The following is an 11,864-nucleotide window of genomic DNA, read 5'->3' as shown; positions in this document are numbered from 1 at the left end:
GAGCTTATGAATATGGGGATGGGGAATGCCTTAACAGGTGTGCTGCAGCATTGTTTTTAATAAATAAGTGTTCCTTGGGTTGGAAATGGTTGGGAAACACTGATATAGAGGACTGAAAGTGTGGGCAGGATTAGGGTAGCCCTAGGGGATGCCATGGCCACCCCAGGGCCTGTCCCATTACTGTGTTCTTTTGCAAGTAATAACCACATGAAGTGTACAGTTGTATAGTTCAACTTCTTTTTTTTAGTTTGTGTGTAAACTAGTCTTTAAGAACATTTCTAAAATATGATTGTCTTCATGAGCACTTGACTTAAATGGGGATAAAATGGGTTAGCAAATTCACTCAGACTTCCAAAAATAAAACTTCCCTTCATACACATGTGGAAATGTTCAGCCTCTGATTAGCATTTTAAAGAGAGTTATAAATAAGTAAAAATAAAATTATGGGGAACATCAAGTTACAACTTTAGCATTTAGTTAACACTGTTGTGTTTCTTTAAGGAGTTAGTTACCATTACTACTCCATCAGTTTGGAATCTTGCAAGGGCATCATTTTTATTTCTTCTCCTTCTAGACTCCTGAACATTTAAAAATAAAATCAGAAAGGGTAAAAGGATTAATCTACTTACCAATATTGGAAATCTCATTGAAGCAGTTGCTGATTCGCAGTTGCTGATTCACAGTTGCTGCCCACCTTGCAAAGAGGGCTGGATTTTGCCAAAGGTTCAAGATCTTCGGTGTGAGCCAGAGAAGTTATCAACTATATGGTCAACATAAGACAAAATTGTTTATGAATCGTGTCCTGAGCCTTTGTTTTAGCAATAAATGAATAATTTTAAAAAAATCTGGAAATCAGAAACGTGCAACCTGGATCTAATCTGAAGATATAAACAGATAAAAACTATTGCTTCCTAAACAGTAATGTCTTGGTTCTGTTGGTGGGGTTAGGTTTTGAGCCTGTGGTGATAGAGAATGTATTAGAAAATGATGAGCTGCGCACAGACCTCCAGGGTGTGGAAGCTAAAATCCAGGAGCTTGGGGCTGAAAATGTCCTTTGTGTTCATTCTACAACTTCCTGCTTTGCCCCAAGGGTACCTGACAGGTACGTAATTCTCTTATGTTGTCCAAGGTGTTATTAACTTGCATAATCAGATTAATTCCTAAAATTGCTTTAGTTACTGCTAATAGTTAATGGAGCAAAATAGTCATCACAATGAAAGCTTCCTTCTTAAATTTCAGAGGATGGGGAAAAGATAGATAGTAACAGTCTTCCATGGATGTCACATTTTTTTAATTACAGTCTGATGTCACATTTTCTTAATTACAGTTGTCTCCTTTAGTTCTCTGATAAATTTTTCTAATGTGAGGCCTTAGTAGTCTTAGTCTGTGCAACATAAGAATTCAAAAAGCATTAAGTTCAAGGTTTTTAAGAAATTCTTCTATACTGAGGTAGGGTTGAAATGGTATTGTAGCTGTGAAGGTCCAGGAAGTATGTGAGGCAAAGATTTTTGTGGGATCTTTGATTGGACCAACTGTGTGGTTGGGAGAGAAGTTGGTCCAATCAAAGATACCACCCACAAAAATTCTTGCCTCTGCTTTCTAACATGATCTTTTTCTTTTACTTCATTTGTTTTTAACAGCAAATTAAACAAAACAGTTAATCTGCTAATGTAACTACAGTGCAACAAGTCTCCAGTGTAACTACTGCCCTGGTATAAAACATGACTTGTATTGGTGTAGCTTCCCTTGGTTTGAGTACTTGATGGGTAGTCACATGCTGCTGGTTCTTGAGATGAGCTGTTAAATCACATTAAAAGAGGCTTCAAATGCACTGCATTCTTTCCTGCTATTACATTTCTATGTAAGCAACTGGACTGTTGTTCAGTCTTCAGCTGAAAGAAAAATGAGAAATGAGCTGGTCTTTTGGCACTGTAATAAAATGTAGTCCACATTATAAAAATATTTAAGATCCCCTCTTCTGGAAGCAAGAATTGAGGCTACCAGTGGCTAAAAGTGCTTGATTTGTTGTGTCAGATCTTCAAGATGAGTATATTTAAAGTTGTCCCCATAGCCTACTTCTCTGAATGAAATCAGGTGTTTTTGCAAGTGTATGTCTTTTTTAAACAGCAAGCTTTTAATAAGGTTTTGTTTAGATTTTGAAATAATAGTTCTATAACTCCAATTTAAGAGTCACTGTACAATCATACAAAGATTGAGCACTCTTACCAGTTAAACTTTTTATTGCATATTTTATATATCATTTTTGTTATTAATTACTTTCATACTTGAAATAGTTAACTGAATGTTTTAAAATCCAGAAAAGAAACATGATCTCCTAAAAGTTAAAAAATCTAAAGAGACTAGTGAGGAATATTTTTCACTGTTATCTTGCATTAGTCTCTGCTGTCCTAAAAATTATCTAAAAGAATTGTTGATTTACTGGCTTAAAATACACTTATATCTGTTGGTAGAAGGAAAGTAAAAAACAGGACCAATAATTCTTTTGGACTGCTATGACATTGCTTGAAGCTGAATTTATTGGCTAGCCTGAATCAAAAATATCAGAATGAAAATAGTCTGTTTTAGAGCCAGTTCAAATGTATCTTTGATTCATCTGCCGCCTTCTGTTCCTTTTTTTTTTACATAGTGGTTATCAATCCTTTGTGCATATGAACTTAAATATTAGATATTGTAGTAGGGCATATCACAGATACAAGGCTATTTGAAAAAAACTTTTTATTAAATGGATATAGTCAACTATTGAAGGCTGTAACATTCATGATCTTAAAAGGAAAATAAATTCTATACAGTATCCCTGAAGGATACCTATTTATATCCCTATTTGTAAACATCTTACATTTGCTTTAATGCCCTGGTTAGTTATGGTCTGAAGGACATTTTTTTAAATTTAGAAATGTACGTGCCATTTGAGATTTAAGCTTTATTTTTAAAAGGTATTTTGTAAAAGGATAAATACTTTGCATGCTCCTATAAATATTATTATACCAGTTGCTGTTATGAGTAACCCCCAACATGGCTAGAGGTGAGAGAGGTTTAGAGAAAATCTTCCATTTTTAATTTTGTGAACTTACTAGCTCTTTGTGCATAGTCATTTCTACTGTTTCTCCTGAATATTTACTGAAGTTTCCCCCTTTTTTTGTGAAGGGCGTTGACAGATCAACAGGGAAAGGAACATATTTTTAAAGATGGAAGTTGTTATAAAACCACAAAAGGACATAAGGGGCCAGGGTCTGATGTAGCATGTGAGCTTCCCTACGACTTTCTTTTGTTTTAAACTGACTATCTGTTCTTATTGTGGTAACATTTTTTTTACATGGAGTTAAATACCAACCAGATTTATTTTTCTGTTTTTTAGCTTAGCCTGGGTCTGTTTCTTTCTCAGACCTGAAGCATGGCACACCAAGCACATTCACACACAATTGAATGCAGTAAGCCTTCTCTGGGAGCATATCTACACGTGCTTTGTGTTGGGAGCAACCTGGTACAGGGCTACTCTTACCCTGCTCTGGCCCCCTGCAGTAGCCAGGGGAGCTCCAGGCTTCCCTGGGGTGCCAGCTTGGGGGCTAGCAGGGAGCACAGGGCTGGTCCCCAAGCATACAGTTCCTTTTTTTCCTTTTTTCTTTAGAAATTGTCAATTTTTTTTCCCCAACCTGTTACACATCAATTATTTCTAGACACAATCTTACAGACATTGTCCTAATTTTACATTTGATCTTTTTTGTAAGAAAAACAATGCGTCTATCTTGCACATTTCCAGAAGCTTCTTCTTTCTAGAGCTCAGAAGGGCAAAATGAGCATTGTCTGTCATATCTGTCCTAAACTTCAACTTAGCAGATTCTCCTCTTCTTGCACACCAAAGGAGTCCACAGGACAAGAGCCTGTTTTCCTCAGGACTTCTACAGAAGTTGAAGAGCAAGCCTGACCAGTATGTTTGGTGTAGCATATCAGAATATCAATATTACAATAACATCTTTTACTTTGGTCCACAAAATACATTTATAAACAAAGTGATGTTTCCTGAAAGGTTTCATATGTCTTGTGGGTCAGAGTTAAGGGTATGTATTGTTGGAATGTGTGAAAATAGTTCTTTAACAGAATCTCCCAACTGTGTAGAAGTACAAGAACATCTGTGTAAATTACTTTACACTTTCAAAGATGATATTTTTAATTAATTTAAGAAAAATATGTAGGTTGGTGGAAATCAAGGGATTTTAGAAGAATAGAAGCATAGCAGGATAGTTGTTGTCAAGAACACACTAAGAATATTGTTGCAGTCAAAAATGGGATTCAAACCTAATGCAGTTAAGGATTGACACAACACCTTGTTCAATTAATGACAGAAAGGCTTTAATAACTATACCACAAATGAGCTGTAAAACTAAATGACAGAAAAAGACTCCTTCCCAATATTCAATAAATGAGCTATCACGGAAGTTCTAGTATATGCTTGCTGTAAGAGTGTCTCTCACGAATGCAGGCAGGAAGTGGTTTCAGTCTTTGCAGCCTTCATTGGGTGTGGATCTGTCCTGGAGAGTGATCAGCTATTGCAGTGATCTCTCTACCTCTCCAGGAATGCAATTTTTGCTAGCAACTCTGTTTTGTTCTTATACTGTTCAATTGTATAGCTTCTCAAAGCATTCCTTCTTGATAATTGGTCAACTGAAGTCCAAACAAAGCAGCTAGAGAGGGACCATCATATTACAATTGCTGTTTGGATCCTATTTTGGGTCGCCCAGTTGTGAAACTTGTTTGTGCAAGCTTTTGATCAGTCCAGAGGTTGCACTTCAGTCAACTAGGATGGCTGTTGATTGACTGAATGGGATACCTTGGGGCATTGATACTATTTTGGGTAGTTGTTTTAACAGTGGGGCAGAACCCAAAATAGTCTGAACTGGTTATGGTCTATGGAGACATTTGCAAAACCCCAAACAAACATTGAAAGCCTGTTCTGAGAAGTATGCCTTAATCAAGGGGGGATGTGTCAACAAGGGGGATATAGGCACATAGGGATATGCAGTTATTTAGGAATGGTTTAGCATAATAAAACATTGGGTACATTTGCACAGGAAATTAAATCAATTGGGATTGCTTCATTTCACATGGTCCCACTCACAGTCTTGCATTTTTGTGAAAGATGCACTGTTATTATAATTTAGTAATTTAAATTGCACGTGTAGCTCTGGCCAACCTTTCACAGTCATCAGTATGGAAGTTAACGAATACTTGCAATAACTTCTTCAGAACAGACCACTGTACCTATACAAATCCTCATAGGTTCCAGACCGCCTTAACTGGGGCCTGGGAATCCATCCAGGTAGAGCCTGGAGATAGCACTGGGGCTGGTGTGGCTATCTTTATTTGCCTGAAATCAATTCTAACGAGGTATTTTGAAGTAGTTGGCTACTCATAGGGCATAGGTAAAAGTATGGGAGCAAAGATTTTGGCCAGTGACTTAAAATTCTGGTTTCTTGACAAAGGGAAGGCTAAGAAGAATACAGGGTTCAATTAAACATAATGGGTAAAAAACTGCTAGTTACTAGTAAAGTAGAAGTGTCAGAGAATACTTAAGGAAGACTTGGGCAAGTACTAAGTGGTCAACAATATAAGCACTGTCTTAACTAAGACCAAATTCATATAACTTTAAAAATCACATGGAATCAAATATATTCCAATTAGCATTGTATTTTCCCCCTGCAAGCCCAATTCAGGCAGACATCCCTATTGAGGCAAGCAGTTCAATTGGTCACTAAATGCATGCTTTTTTTAATTGACTTTAAACATCACCCTCTGATCCCATGGTTGCAACTTTGACTTACATTTAACTCGTCTCAATATGCATTTATTTATGTGCATCTCTGAGTTTTTGACAATTTGTTTCAAAACTGTATAAAGCATTCATCAGGTTCCAAAACATGCATTCTTAATTTACGTTTGCATATAGACCAATTCCCACTCCCACATGGGTGTAATCATCCATGACCTCCAGGGATTGCTGCCACAGCCAATAAGCCAATTATAAATTAAAATTTGTTGATGCACAAAGAACCAAAAAATATTTGATTCATTGCCTAGTTCATTTCCCATGGTGATACCAGATGGATATTGTAGGTTTTCCTACAATGTAAGTTCAGTATGAGCATCAATACTGCATGATCCTCCTCATAGTTCTGGCGTAGCACCTCACCTTTCTTCTTGATGGATCACTTCTGACATTAAGAATATATTAATTTCATGCTAATCAAGTCCTTGGCTGCTGCTTAGAATACAAGGTGCCACTTGATGTCAAGAGTGTTGTTGGGTTCTGAGATAAGGTTGGCAGGATTTGTACTGCGACTTCCAGTATCTTAGACTTAAGGTACGAAATCATCAGTAAATGATGATAACTGCTCAGGTGACTTGGCTTGAACAGACAACTTGAAGGTGAAAGGCTTCTTATCCTGTGCTATTTCTAGTTTTGAGGCATTTAATCCCCTAACCAGCTTTGAAATTTCAGCCAATTCACGTTTGGGCTGAGTGTAAAAAGGCCATTTTATGATTATTTTAAAAAAAATCATTGAGCCCAGATGAAATGGGGAGAGTTCATTTCGGCTATTTGCCAAATGTTCTTCTCGACTGAAGTCAATCATGAAAAATTTTGGCTCAGCCCAAGAGGTATAAACAAAGAAAATATAGCTGTACAATTGAGTTAAACAGTGGGGTCACAGCTACAACCCTAGTATCATAGCTGAAAAAGTTTTCCCTTCCCTGCTTGCCCTCATTTTGAATCTTTTGTAAAAAGTAGTTTTTAATGACCTGACATAACTTTACTGTGCTCATAAGTGTTTCTTTAAATTACAATTTTATGTTTGTAGACTGGAAGAACTTGCTGTGATTTGTGCTAATTATGACATTCCCCATATTGTCAACAATGCATATGGAGTTCAGTCTTCAAAATGTATGCATCTCATCCAGCAGGTACAAAGCATGTATTTCAAACTAAGCATGTTGTGGAATTTTTTTGAAGATGTATTTATATTAATGTCTGATTGCGGTTACACAGAAACACAAAATGTACAATGCTTGGAACTTTTGTCTGATGTCTTCATAGATCTGTGGCTAATCCCATGCAATTACTGCTATCTCACCTGGTTCAAAACCAAGTATGCTTTGAGTCAGCTTCTTTCTCCTACTGACTCAGTCAGCCAGACTGAACACCCTTGGCCCTGTTCAGAACAGGGCTCCAGCCATCTTTCCACAAGGAAAAACTCATTTTAGTCTAAAAAGAAGTGTGATATGGGCTCCCCCACTTCTAGATCTCGATGGTTATTGAGCATCAAGCAGCATTCCCCAAGTCCTGTGAGCAAATAGGGCAAAATCAGAAATGTACACAGTAATATTAAAAGAACAGGAAGAAAAAAATTCCCACAAATCATCTGAAATTTTATATTAAATATATAAAAACTTGCAACATATCTTAAGCGGTGCAAAAATTATTAGATTATTAGTAAAACACATGGTAGTTCACCACGGGGCAAATTAAGGTGAACAGAGGAACGTTGGAAGAAGAAAAGCGAGGAAGAAAAACTTAGTCTCTTGCTGTTCCTTTCTTTAGACTACTAAGTAACATGTGGCCCATTTACCTATTTCTAACCCTTTTTCTGTGTAAAATTATTTGTAATTCAGTTATATATTGCAGATCTAACAGCATTTTCTGTTTTACCAATTCTAATGTTTTCTCATTGTGTCAGTATTTTTCTCATGGAAAGCGTATTGGAAAAACGTTATTTATAAATGTTTCCTTTTCAAAATAGGAAAATAATATAAAATAACACATACATATTGAGTGGATCTAATATCTAAAACCAATTTTGCCTTTTTTATTTTTAGGTTGCTGGCTTCTTGTTACTAAAATAATTAAATTCTATTTTCTTTTTACTTAGCATGTTTTAAAAACATGTTTTAATGGAAACGTTCAATAAAACACTCAGGATGTGAGGGTTAAAAAATACATACTATTTTATAACTTACTTGGTGTATTTATTTTTCACACCTGTGAAGGTTTTGTGAAATATAATTGTTCATAAAGTATTTTGTTCGGTACATAGAAGGGGATTTTGCAATAGATCAGGGGTGGGCAAAATGTGGCCCACGGGCTGCATGCGGCCTGCCAGGCCATTTTATGCAGCCTGCGTGGCCCCTAAAAAATTTAGAAAATGAATATTTATCTGCCCCTTGTTGCCTGTCATGCGGCCCTCGATGGCTTGCCAAAACTCAGTAAACAGCCTTCTGCCCAAAATAATTGCCCACCCCCGCAATAGATGAATATCATCTTACAGTTAATTAACATTTCTAGAGACCAAACTCCTTATGATAAAAATTTTAAGAACAGTTTAATTTCCTACCTTCCTACTAATGGAAAAAAATAATTTATAACATTGTTACTATAAAACACAGAATAGCACAATTACATATATCCATTCAGTTGTTTCTGACTTGTTCCTAGATGCTTTCTATCATATAAAAAATGTTTTAGTGAAGTGATTATTTTAAGTGTTGTCAACAAAAAAAAATTTTTTTTCAATAGAAATTGCAATACCTAGGAAAAAATTACTATTAAGGTATATTTGGGATCATATGAGTTCCATAGTAACAGCAGCAGCATTTTCAAGTGTCATGGAGAACAAAGGATACAGTTACTCCATTTCCCCGAGTGTCAAAATGGGACAACCTCCAGCAACCCCCAGCAGTCTGCTCCCTAAGCACCCCTGCTTTCTGGCATACTCAACTGCCTCCAAACTTCACTTTCAGCTGACTGAGTTATACATCTATATCTCAGCAAAAATGGGTTATATGGTCATCCTAACAATGGTAGAAATAGTTTAGAGATTCTCAATTGCCATCATCCTGAAGTTACTGGGATATTAAGACGCTGCACTTCATGGAGAGGTGATGGATATACCATATATATGGTGGGGAGATATGCTTAGATTTCCTGGTGCAAAATATTCAGCTGTAATAGAGCCTAAATAGTGCTTGGATACTATGAGGACTACAGAAATAAATACCTGGATGGATGGAACAAAAACCTAATCAGAGGGTTAGTAGAAGGAAAAACTCTGATTGTGAAGGGGAAGAAAAAGGTCTGTTTTTTTCATTGTGCTCTCAACTACTACATTTTTCTCTTGTTATCAACTAAATCCATCTGATAAACTTCTGATATTCATCTCCCCACCAAAATGCCACCACCCCCACCCCAAAATAGTTGTTAAAATGTATATTCAGTCATTCTGTTTTGTTTATTTTTCTTATAGATACTAGCATCATTTATATTGCTTCAATATTTTCTACCGTTTTCATGTTGCAGCTAGCTTAGTTAATTTAAAAATTCTCATGGGTTGTTCTTCATATATCAGGTTTTCCTAAAGTTTACATATTGTGTGCTAGGTATGATGTCATTTTCTTTCCTAGGGTAGGAGAAGACTTCAGCCCACTTGAAGTGGTAGAGTTACTCAGATGCTGATACTAGGCAGTCTTATATGATATAGCACTAGCTGAAATTAGGGAAGAGTTTTTTTCAGCTCACTCTCATAACCCCACTGTTTTTAATGGCAATTATATATTTATGTATTTATTTATATAGAGAAGTAAACATGTGCACTGAGAAGTGTCCTTTTCTGATTAGTCGTGCAATAATCATTTTCATTTGAAATATATTTCTAGGTTGAGACTTTATTGGATACATTTTGGGTTACTGACTTTATTGGGGTTTACAGAGTTACGATTAAAACCCCTGTACAATTCTTTCAAAATGTACTTCAGTCTGTAAAATTTTACCTTCATGCTGAACTTTACACCAGTGTTTTTATTGGTTGAAAGATGGGAAGTTACAAAGGAGCAAAGCAGACAAATAGTGAACTGTAATTGTGTGTGATTTTTTTTTCTAGCACACAGCTTAGAAAAGGAGATGTAATGATTTTTAATATTGTTTTAGTACTGAGCTATTTTTATCTGATTTTAGGAACTAATTGTTTCTCATTGTTTTTAAACACAATGAAGTACAACGTGATGCTGTCAGATGCTAATTCCCAGCCTGTACCTGTTGTTTTTAGGGTGCTCGAGTAGGTAGAATAGATGCTTTCATCCAGAGCCTGGACAAAAATTTTATGGTTCCAGTAGGTGGAGCTATCATTGCTGGCTTCAATGATTCCTTCATAAAAGAGATCAGTAAAATGTATCCAGGTAAATCATTTACAAGTCAATTAATCTTTTCTAAATAAATATAAACAACTTGCAATTCAGTTTCCCTTCATATCTGAATATCTTTTTTATGAAGATAATCTGTATTTCTGTATATCGTTATTTTAGGAAGAGCATCAGCATCTCCTTCCTTAGATGTCTTTATTACTCTACTATCACTAGGTGCAAATGGCTACCGACAGCTACTAAAACAAAGAAAGGTAAGCTTTGTGGCATAGAGTACTTATTTTACATTGTAAATGTTATAATTAGTTTTTGACCTAACAACATTTCCAAATGAATACGAGTAATTTGCCTATTTACAGTATGTCGGAACCAGAAAATTAATTTCATGCTCTATACTGTATTATTGCACTTCAGGAACTGAATATGTGATTATTTTAAAATTGGCTTTTCAGTAGATCTTTGCAGTTGAAGATCTGAAGAATGCAAAATTCAGATGGATTTTTTTACTTTAAAAATATGTGAACATGGATCCATTTTGTCCAGGCCATTTGACTTATTCAGCAGTGCATATGGGAGCTTGTAGAAGACAGTTATGAAACAGTTTGAAAACAGATAATGGGACCATTAATGGTTAAGCTTTCAGTCAGATTATCAGAAGTACCAGCAGACTGGGCAAATGTAACCCTGTAGCTGTGATAGGGTTTTTGCGACCTGCCAGTTGTGATGACCTAATAAAGAAAGTTGTGAGGGTTTGCAAGGAATGTCTGTCTCTCTTTGTTGTTTAATTCTGTAGTGGGATGAAGTGTGATAAGTCTTGTTCATTACTATTTACACGTGCAAGATGGGTGTAGCAAATCAGTGTCAGTTGTATGTAGGCATTCTGTTCAAATATAATTTCTTCTGACATCAGTGACCATTAGACAGACAAGCATGCTGATACACAGTATAGCTAAGTATATGGAAAAATTATGGTAAGTTTGGCTACTGACAGATATGAAACTCCACCCCCCTGCTTTACCGAGTGAAGCAGCACATTAGTTTGACCTGCTTTGCAGCATCTGTGTAGATCAGGCACTTCAGTGGGGCTTTTTGGCGCTTTTATCTAATAGCTGATTCAATCGGCTATTAGATAAAAGGTCAAAAAAGCCCCACTAATACACTTGATCTATACAGATGTTGAGCAAACCAGGTAGAGCTAACATGATGCCTCTCCTTGGCATGCACTGGGTTTAGCACAGAGATGTGCAGAGTTTAAAGTAAAGCACCATTTTGGGGGGTTACATCTGTAAGCAGTCTTTGTGATTATTCAGAGAGTGAACATAATAAATATAGTTATTATTGGTATAACCTCTGTCACAATGTAGTCTAATTACTATATATATTACTTCTGTTAACATATATTCTTTCAATCTAAATGTCAGCATCAATTCTATATATATAAAAGCTTTAATCTGTCTGTTCATAATGCTTTATTTGCACTCTGATTAGCTGTCTGAGCAGCCAGTCAGAGCGCTCCAAGAGCATTGTAGGCAGCGGCGTGAAGGAGCACTGCCAAGATGATGGGAATGGAGGGAGAGGTAAAGGGGTCAGTAGAGGAGGCTGCGGTGGGGAATGGGATCGGCCCTGCCGTGGCGGGGGGGTGGGATCACCTGCAGCGGGTG

At 36.4% G+C, this 11,864-nt stretch overlaps 1 protein-coding gene across 1 annotated transcript in view; it reads left to right on the top strand.

Moving 5' to 3' along the window:
* SEPSECS (Sep (O-phosphoserine) tRNA:Sec (selenocysteine) tRNA synthase) overlaps positions 1–11,864 on the top strand; it is a 64,110-nt gene that overhangs the window by 20,486 nt on the left and 31,760 nt on the right. The window contains exons 5-8 of the mRNA XM_019526413.1: positions 949–1,102; positions 6,873–6,975; positions 10,110–10,239; positions 10,366–10,457. Coding sequence (XP_019381958.1) covers positions 949–1,102; positions 6,873–6,975; positions 10,110–10,239; positions 10,366–10,457 — 479 coding nt within the window. The remainder of the gene's footprint in view (positions 1–948; positions 1,103–6,872; positions 6,976–10,109; positions 10,240–10,365; positions 10,458–11,864) is intronic.

The sequence above is a fragment of the Gavialis gangeticus genome, unplaced genomic scaffold (genome assembly GCF_001723915.1).
Source record: "Gavialis gangeticus isolate Ggan-Ray unplaced genomic scaffold, GavGan_comp1, whole genome shotgun sequence".
NCBI lineage: Eukaryota > Metazoa > Chordata > Crocodylia > Gavialidae > Gavialis > Gavialis gangeticus.
This window is presented reverse-complemented; position numbering and strand designations above follow the sequence as displayed.